Source organism: Penaeus japonicus, unplaced genomic scaffold (assembly GCF_977035675.1).
Source record: "Penaeus japonicus unplaced genomic scaffold, GWHDUDI00000001_assembly GWHDUDI00000038, whole genome shotgun sequence".
Classification (NCBI taxonomy): domain Eukaryota; kingdom Metazoa; phylum Arthropoda; class Malacostraca; order Decapoda; family Penaeidae; genus Penaeus; species Penaeus japonicus.
In genome coordinates this window covers 7,640,551-7,650,550 of record NW_028234440.1, presented here as the reverse complement: position 1 = coordinate 7,650,550, position 10,000 = coordinate 7,640,551, and the positions used below count along the sequence as shown (strand labels likewise).

General features: G+C 33.9%; 4 protein-coding genes across 5 annotated transcripts in view; all 4 read left to right on the top strand.

Moving 5' to 3' along the window:
• Positions 1-3,053: 3,053 nt before the first annotated feature.
• LOC122259465 (uncharacterized) lies at positions 3,054-3,908 on the top strand. The gene is made up of 2 exons (XM_086533163.1): positions 3,054-3,153; positions 3,306-3,908. The coding sequence occupies exons 1-2, from the start codon at positions 3,148-3,150 to the stop codon at positions 3,822-3,824; spliced, it is 525 nt and encodes a 174-aa protein (XP_086389289.1). The 5' UTR covers positions 3,054-3,147; the 3' UTR covers positions 3,825-3,908.
• Positions 3,066-10,000, top strand: part of LOC147467067 (uncharacterized) — a 7,233-nt gene continuing 298 nt past the window's right edge. The window contains exons 1-2 of one of the 2 annotated variants that reach the window (XM_086533166.1): positions 3,066-3,153; positions 9,726-10,000. The exon at positions 9,726-10,000 is cut by the window's right edge and continues 298 nt beyond it. In XM_086533166.1, the coding sequence (XP_086389292.1) occupies positions 3,148-3,153; positions 9,726-10,000 (281 nt within the window). In that variant the 5' untranslated portion in view covers positions 3,066-3,147. Of the gene's footprint in view, positions 3,154-9,552; positions 9,582-9,725 lie in introns of those variants that run through there. The other variant, XM_086533165.1, reaches the window with a different exon arrangement.
• The window catches only part of LOC122259471 (uncharacterized), a 22,883-nt gene continuing 16,013 nt past the window's right edge, over positions 3,131-10,000 (top strand). The window contains exon 1 of the mRNA XM_086533164.1: positions 3,131-3,153. Coding sequence (XP_086389290.1) covers positions 3,148-3,153 — 6 coding nt within the window. The 5' untranslated portion in view covers positions 3,131-3,147. The remainder of the gene's footprint in view (positions 3,154-10,000) is intronic.
• LOC122259468 (uncharacterized) lies at positions 6,863-7,633 on the top strand. The gene is made up of 2 exons (XM_043026259.2): positions 6,863-6,892; positions 7,066-7,633. Exons 1-2 carry the CDS (start codon positions 6,887-6,889, stop codon positions 7,531-7,533), a joined length of 474 nt encoding a protein of 157 aa, XP_042882193.2. The 5' UTR covers positions 6,863-6,886; the 3' UTR covers positions 7,534-7,633.

Here is a 10,000-nt window from a genome sequence, read left to right as displayed (position 1 = left end):
AATAGTCTAACTCTGTTTTTGTTTTGTTTTTTTTTTTTTTTTTTTTTGTTGAGTCAGGAAATTGGATGGATGGAGTCCTCTTTCCTTGCTGACCTTGAACTTCAACTTCTCATGAAAAGAGCGAATCACTCATATTTTACATATCATTCTTGATGGGTGTTTAATTTATCTGCAACATGTCTTTTCAGTCAAGTGTGTGCTCTATGTTGCGCTGCATTTTATTTTCATTAGTTACTTATTTATAAGTGTATTTTGTATTTCATGTATGCATTGATATCGTAGCAATCTCTTTCTCTTCTCCCTCTCCGGAATTCATATAAGATTGAACATTTCACAAGTACAGTGCAGAATGATAGTGATGTTAGTGGAAGAAAGTAAATATTGTTCATGTCTCTCAATTTTCCTTTCTTCTCATCTCCCTTTCGTTTTTATCCGCGGTTCACCGTTCGTTTATCCATCTTCTTTAATTTCTTGTTTTCTGTGAGGATGCCCTGTCTCTCATCTTTCGGAAAGACCTCGGTATGTATCTAATCGACAATGATATTTTGACATTAGGTTCATTTCAACTTATCAACATTCAATTTCTTTTCTCTAGTAGGGAAATGTCCCATTTAGTCGTGATTACATATTTCCACTTAAAAATATATAATATTAAGGAATAAACTACACAAATACTCATTCCAAATTATATATAACGATATTTTGCAATAATGAGTCCGCCAAATATTGATAAACCTGGCTCCGCATCCAGGTAAGACGACCCTCTTCGAAAGGCAAAAACACTTGCTGAATGAGCTGAAGCTGCCCACGTGTTCTCCCAAAAACCTTACCAACACACTTGTAGTCACTGAAACAGGATATGAGGAGGCCAAAGGTAGGAAGGACTCATGGGCAAACTAGTGACTTGCTAGCAACAAATCCTGCTTGTTTAGACAGGAGATTGGTTCCGTGGACGTCGCTGAAGGAATCAGTTTGACCCTCATCGACTTTTTCTCCTTCGGTCTACAACGGAGGAGACGGGCACAAGGAGGCAACACAGAGTCATGGCTTTCAGGGTCTGTAGGACGAGATAACGAAATTATCCACCATTACCTACTATGGTTTAACAGTATGCTGTATATTATAATGATGAATATATAGATAATACATTGATATGTTGACATATTATGAAACGGTAATTTGGCAAGTGCGAATTCCCAAATCCCCCACCCACCTATCTTTACCAGTTGCTATAAACTATAATAATAATGAATATCGTGCCCAATTTGGTATTTTAGATATTGTTTGACTTGAAATCTACGAGTTGTTTTGATTTCTTTTCACTAAAATATATTTTTTTCTAATTTCTTACCTTTATTCTACATATTGTTCGCGTAGGATGATGACAACTGGAAAAAAGAGGGAATGAAACAAAAGTTGATAATCTAATGGTTAATTGATAAATTAATTATTCATAAATGATTAAGAATAAGAAAAAAAAGGAAAGAAAAAAATGCATTAAAAACAGTGACACTAAGAGGATGTAAGACAGAAATGCCAAAATTGGAAAACGGAAAGAAAGAAAAGATCTAAAACAGAAATAGCAAGAGATCGTAAATAATTGATAGTGACAAGTTACTCAATCAGGAAATCCATAAGGTAAATGCACTGTTACATCCGGATCACGTCTGGCGGAGGAGAGTAGGGGGGAGGTGGGGAGGAGGAGGTGGTAAGGGGGAGCGGAAGGGCGCAGGGGGAGGGGGAGAGGAAGGGCGCAGGGGGGAGGGGGAGCGTAAGGGCGCAGGGGTTGCTCGACTTTTTAGCTGTGAGTGGTTTCAGCGTGATGACGTCATAATATCCAGTTATATCTAGTAAGTTGTGTGTCTGCTTCAGGGTATTTGCAACACAAGATCCTATTATACCCTAAGCACTTCATTGCTCTAGAGGTAGTGCAATGATGGGGTAGGAGGAGGGGGGGGTGCGGGGTAATGATGTCTCAAAAAGATTGCTAATGCTATTTTCCCACTTAATGTACGTGTAAATTCTGTTATTGAAATAGAGTAAATAGTTCTTTTGTTGTTCTTCAAAAAATACAAGTAAAAAAATCACGTGTATTTGGCTAGTTCAATATATTTAGTTGGAAATAAAATAAAGAATTCTGAAGAATCATTCAAACCGAATTATGGTCTAACGTGCCATCATATTTCCAGTATGATTTTCGGTAACCATTTAAGCTGACCTACAACGTTTGGGATTCAAACAATATTGATAACAATGATGTTAACAGTGGTGATGAAAACAATGATATTGATGATTATGATAATGGTGATGGTACTGGTAATAATTATAACGATAATCATAACAAGAATAGTAACAGAGTAACAATAGTAATAACGACACCAACAATAATAATAATGCTGGTGGTGGGGACGATAGTGATAAAATTATCATAAATATATTAATTGATTAGAACAAACAGCATCAGCTGCAATGATAATCAATGGTAGTAATGTAATGTAAATTATATTGATATTGACATAATTGTCAAGAATAGTAACAGTAATGATAATAATGATAATACTAGGATAATTAACAATCGTAAACAGCGATAATCATATTGGCAACACTATTAGTAATTATGCCATGAATATTGAATATGAAGATGTTTACAATGAGGATGATAACTGTAAGAAGAATCATAATGATATTTAATACAAATGAAACAAATCATAATCATATCAACGAATATAAGACCAGTTGCCGTTAGATAGTGACAATATAATCATTGCTGTGATAATGATTGCAATAATGTATATCTCAAAATTAACTTGCATTAAAGGAACATGGACAATTAACGTCAATTATTGTAATCCATTTTTCTATATCAAGTTGAACCATCTCTGTTTGATTTTTTGTTTTTTCTTTTTCTGAACATTTCCTTTCCATTTGTTGACATGGGGGAAACGTATTACTGGCGTGGGGAAAATTCATTAAAAAATGAAAGCCAAAGTCTGCATGATTCCAGGAAGCTCACATTGCTAGTATGGGATATCCCGAGTGGCGAAGCGGGGTAGCGGGGGACTGGAGGACGGGAGGTGGCTCGCTGCAGCATATAAGCGAGGTTACATCTCGCACTCACCACATTCCACACCTCACCTCTAACCAACAATGAATGTGAGTGCTTGTTTCAAGTTACATTGCATTTATAACCGACCTTACTGAGAGTACAATCGTATGAGTATATTAGTTAAATGTTTATCATATTAAACAAACGCTATTAAAGCATTTTAGGTCACGATAGATAATTTCGATATTTACTCTTCCAGAGCATCAAAGCAGTGCTTGTGTGTTGCCTCCTAGTGGCTGTCTCCGCCGGTGTAGACCGAAGGAGAGGAGGAGGACAAGGATCCAACAGATTCCTTCCTGGAGGCTTCGGTGGTGTCCACGGAGGCGGTCTCTTCGGCGGCGCTGGTGGAATTCATGGTGGTGGTATCCATGGTGGTGGAATTCATGGTGGCGGTATCCATGGTGGTGGAATTCATGGAGGCGGAATTATCGGCGGTGGAATCTCTACTGGTTCAAGCGACTGCCGATATTGGTGCAAGACTCCAGAGGGCCAAGCTTACTGCTGCGAGACTGTGCATGAACCAGAGACACCTGTTGGTACCAAGCCACTGGATTGCCCACAAGTCCGTCCCACTTGCCCCAACGTACGTTCTGGACCTCCCAAGACCTGTTCCAACGACTACAAGTGTGCTGGCTTCGATAAATGCTGTTTCGACAGATGTTTGGAAGAACACGTGTGCAAACCTCCCTCATTTTTCAATAACCATTTTCCTTTTTAAATGGGATTATCCAGGATGTTACTGAAACTTACTGATAAGTGACATAATTTATTGACTATGTGATTAATAAATGTTTATCAATTATTTTTTTATGTGTATATATCCCTATCTTCGTTCACTAATGATATTAAGAAGATAAATTTTCTATTATTCTGAAATTATATAATTTGTTGAACATTCGGTTATGTAATGACTCTAGAGAGGAAGTCAGAGAAAGAGATCACTAATATAATATATAATATAATGGATGAATGGAAAACCGAATACTTAGCAAAATAAATGACATTGAATTACAAAGCACACACACGCATCCAATGGTTGGATTTCTAATGAAATTATCAAATCATTCTCGGCTATATATCAAACAAAATATGTTACACACTTGTTGCTGTGTATACATGTACATGTATGTATGTATACATGTATGTATATATATGTGTGTGTGTATTAAACGCCCGTCAAGGATGGTTTGATATATGATAAAGGGAAAACAAGAATGATTCCGGATGACTTGAGTAAAATGAGAAATAACATTCACCAGAGCCTAATTAAAATGTGAAAAAGGATTTTATGGGCGTTTCCTTAGGGATTCATCTGTTCTGCTTAGAGTTATTAAAAACCATTAGCAGAATCAAGCGAATTAAATTATGGAGGTCAAATTAAAGAAAAATAGAAAAATATATATTATGCTACAATTATTCATTTTCATTACTTTTATCAGTAGTGTCATTACTATTGTCATTATTGGGATTTTTTATGATTACTATCATTAACTTCATTATAATCATTATTATCATCATTAGTTACCAATACAAGCATTGGCAGTAGTAACATTGCTATTATCATTGCTATCATTATTATCAATATTATTATTACTACCATAATCATTATCATCATTATTGTTATCTATATCATTACTACTACCATTATCATTATTGTCATTATCCTTATCAGCAGCAGCATCGACATCGTCATCATTATTATTCTTAATATCAATATCATCAACATCGCCATTTTTAGTATTATTGCTATTATCAGTATCATTTGCATCAATTTTACAACTTCATCTGCAACAGCTAAAAATAGCATCTTTTTAACATGTACATTAACATCGCCATATATGTTTTTTATAAGCTGTAACATTGTAAGTAATGTTATTGCCTCCATCATCATCATAATGGTTATTAGTGTATTTTCAAAGTCATCTTAAGTACTTTTGAAAGTCATCATTACATTTTTTTATATTGTCATCTATTTATTACCATAATTACTTTGCTGATTCTGTGTTTGTATATTTTGGATGAGCTGCTCTTTTATTATAAAATAATTTTTAACCCTATTATCAATTTCACTGTTAGTATCATTTTCATTATCATCATTCCCATTACCATGAGCATTACTTATATAACTGTTACCATTTCTCATTATAAGCATCAGCAGAATGAAAAGAAGTGAGATCGCAAGTAATAGATAATGATAAGTTATTTAATCAGGAAATCCATAAGGCAATGCACTGGTAAGCCCAGATCATACCTGGCGGAGGGGAGGAGGATGGAGGAGGAAAAAAGGGGGGGAGGGAGGAGGGAGGAGGGAAGAAGGAGGGGAGGAGGATGGAGGAGGAAAAAAAGGGGGAAGGGAAGGGTTGCTCGATTTTTTTTAGTCGTGTGTGGTTTCAGTGTGATGACGTCATAAAATCCCGTTTTAGTCTAGTCATCAGTAAGTTGCATGTCTGCTTTGGGAAATTTGCAGTTGATCGTGTTTATATCCTGAGAAAGTAAAGGTGGAAGATGGGAGTAAATAAAGAACTGGTAAAGTGAGGAGGGGGGATGTAACGAGGGAGGAAGAACAGGGTGTTGCCATCTCAGGGTTTTTTTGTTTTTTTTTGTACACATATCATCATGATCATTATTTTCTATTAGGTCAATTGGAATTTCTATTTGTAAATAGTGCCTTTGTTGTTCATCGAAAATTTTGATAAGAGAAACAAAGAACCTAATGTCAATATACTTAGTTTGTTTAAAATATTTAACTGAAAATAACTTGTATTCATTATTCAAACTTTCCTCTCCGCATATACACACACACAAACACACATACACACACACACACACACACACACACACACACACATATATATATATATATATATATAATAATAATAATAATAATAATAATACATATGTATATACATATATATGCATATATGTGTATATATATATATATATATATATATATATATATATATATATATATATATATATATATAATATATATGTATATACATATATATGCATATATGTGTGTGTATATATTCATATATATATATATATATATATATAAATATATATATATATATATATATATATTTATATATATATATATTATATATATATATATATATATATATATATATATATATATATATATATATATACGTATATACACATTTTCATAGCCACCAATTTATGTATATATATATATATATATATATATATATATATATATATATATATATATATATATGTGTATATACATATATATATATATATATATATATATACACATATATACATATATATGTATATATATGCATATATATATATATAATATATATATATATATATATATATATATATATATATATATATATATATATATATATATATATATATGCATACACACACATTTTCGTAACCAGCATTAAATATTTATTTATTTATTCTAATGTTCTTTCCTTTGCCCTCTTTTTGTTTCCCTCCCATATTTATTCACATAGGATACGTACATGCTATTCGGTTTCATCTGACTTTACATCCCATATGCCTCTCCATTTTTCATATTCGCTTAGTATGTTCATGAAATATTATGTAACCAAGTTCAAGGGGAAACGAGATCATGAAACAGGGAAACCCAGTGCTACTGTGACTTCATGTTCGGAGCGTGGGATGTCCCGGTTTGGTATGGCGGGGGGAGGGTGGGGTGAGGGCATGATTCCAGAGTTTGTATTTAAGGAAGGTTCAGGATCAGACACGCCACATTGTCCAGTTATCCTCGAGTGAACGATGAAGGTAAGCTCGTCTCATATTCGTCTCGTTATTCAAAGCTGTTATTTTTCAATTACAAGCTAACTAATCTTATTTGTTGGATAATTGTGAATTCACGAATGTAAGTTAGCAGTATCTTAGCAGTATTAACCATTATCCTAATTAAAGCTTAACACTTAGAATCCTTTTTTTTCCAGGGCGTCAAAGCAGTGATTGTGTGTTGCCTCCTAGTGGCTGTCTCCGCCGGTGTAGACCGAAGGAGAGGAGGAGGAGGATCCAACAGATTCCTTCCTGGAGGCTTCGGTGGTGTCCATGGAGGCGGTCTCTTCGGCGGCGGTATTCATGGTGGCGGAATCCACGGTGGTAGTGGTATTATCGGCGGTGCAGTCTCCACTGGTCCCAGCGATTGTAGATATTGGTGCAAGACTCCAGAGGGCCAAGCTTACTGCTGCGAGACTGTGCATGAACCAGAGACACCTGTTGGTACCAAGCCACTGGATTGCCCACAAGTCCGTCCCACTTGTCCCAACGTACGTTCTGGACCTCCCAAAACTTGTTCCAACGACTACAAGTGTGCTGGCCTCGATAAATGTTGTTTCGACAGGTGTTTGGAAGAACATGTGTGCAAGCCTCCCTCATTCTTCAATAATCATTTTCCCTTTTAAAGCTAGTCACATGAAATAAAGGGTGACCGACATATTCTCAAGTGAAATCTGTGATTTATAAATATTTATATTTTTAAGAATAAACTTATGGATGCTTGTACTTTGTATTTCATTAAATCCAGCAATTCTAAAAATGTAGTCGAACGCTTATAATAGTCATTCTATCATACAAAATCTTAATAAACTATCTATTCCATCAAAGGAGAATTATATGTACACAAGCACACATATATATGATGTATGTGTTAGCAAAAGGGATACGAATGTCAATGAGAAGAGAAACACATTGCATCTAAGATGAAAGATATATAGACCACGTGTATAACTTTTATCCAATTTTGAGAAAACCTCTGGTTATTCAAAAATGATTGTACCGGGTAATATTAGTGATACATTTATCTCTTGAAATCTGTAATTTATGAATGTATATTTCTTGATAATATATATATATAAATACAAAGAGTTCTCTATATCTTATTTATTTGTTTTATATACCTTTAAATGATCAAATTGAACTTTAACATGAATATTTCTAGATGAAAATGTTTCATGATTTTTCTATATGAACATTTCGTAATTATTTCTATATGGACATTTCGTAATTATTTCTATATGAACATTTCGTAATTATTTCTATATGAACATTTCGTAATTATTTCTAGATGAACATTTTATATGATTCTTTTTTCTAGACAAACATATTTCATGATTTTTTTTTTTCTAGATAAACATATTTCAAACAATGATCATTTTTAGATTAACATTTTTTCATGATTATTTCTAGATGAAATTTTTTAATGATTATTTCTAGATGAATATTTTTCGTGATTATTTCTAGATTTTTCATGATTATTTCTAGATGAACATATTTCATTATTAACATTAGTGAAAACGTTACTATATATGTACATATATATATATATATATATATATATATATATATATATATATACATATATATATAGATGGATAGATAGATATAGATATATATATATATAAAGTGTAACAGTTTTGAATTCATTAGAAAGTATTATATGAAAACGGAATATGATATTCTACAATGATAATCCAATATTTCCATTGTAATTTATTATTATCTTTAACCATAACCATCGTCTGATACTGTTGATGATAATGATTATGTTGGGAAAATAACTGTGTGAGCATTTGTGCTTTCCTTTAAAATTTACTAGACTAAAGGGGAAAATATAATCATTTTTTGAAGCTGCTACCGAACGAGAAAAAATAGAATTATGATGAACGCTATTGTAATTATGAAGATAATGATAATGATCTTAATAATCACAGTGCTGTAATGATTATCATAATCATACTCATCATCATTATGGCCACTATTGTATCAATGATGATGAGGCTGGCTATGATGAAGGTAATGACGATGATTATGATGATGATAATAATATACTCGTAAAGTGGATAATGATGACTGGTATCATCTCCATTGCCATGATAATAGCATTTGTTATGGCATCACTGTAATTGTCACGAGACAAGTAGTGGTCAGAAAAAAAAAATGATACGGATACATATGAAAATAATGGGCTAATCAAAATAGGAAGTATTTTGATTAGCTAATATTGTAGTATAAATGAAAGCAATGTTAATACTGATGATAGTCATGATAAAAGATGCTGCTACTATTTGAAATGCTAATAAGAATATGGTGACATATAAAGTATTATATACAATTCGGGTTTGATTATACCTTTTCCTTATTACCCTATCTTTTATATGAATTATTCGTATTCATATAATCATAATCACCTATCAAAAATTCATGACTTGCTACCTTAAAAGTGTTCTATTCCTCGCTCAACGAAAGTATAGATTTTGTTTAAAAAAGGAAAGGAAAAAAAACTGGAAAACCAAACGCTTTATGAATCACTGAAGATCATACCGCTCGCATGGGATATCCCGACTGGCAAAGAGGAGCGGAGGGAGAAGGGGAGGCAGCCAGATCCTGTATATAAGCGAGGAAGAACTCGCACTCACCACATTCCACAGCTTACCTCTAACCAACGATGAATGTGAGTGCTTGTCTTGATATACAATAGTAACTGTTTCTACCGTATTTTTTAATTTGCTTGGTATATAGTCATGTATTGATCATCTTAGGGATGCTTCAAATTATTGTAAAACATGACGAGTAATTTCTCCTCCGTCTTTTGCAGAGCATCAAAGCCGTGCTTGTGTGTTGCCTCGTAGTGGCTGTCTCCGCCGGTGTAGACCGAAGGAGAGGAGGAGGACGAGGATCCAACAGATTCCTTCCTGGAGGCTTCGGTGGTGTCCACGGAGGCGGTCTCTTCGGCGGCGCTGGTGGAATTCATGGTGGCGGTATCCATGGTGGTGGAATTCATGGTGGCGGTATCCATGGTGGTGGAATTCATGGAGGCGGAATTATCGGCGGTGGAATCTCTACTGGTTCAAGCGATTGCAGATATTGGTG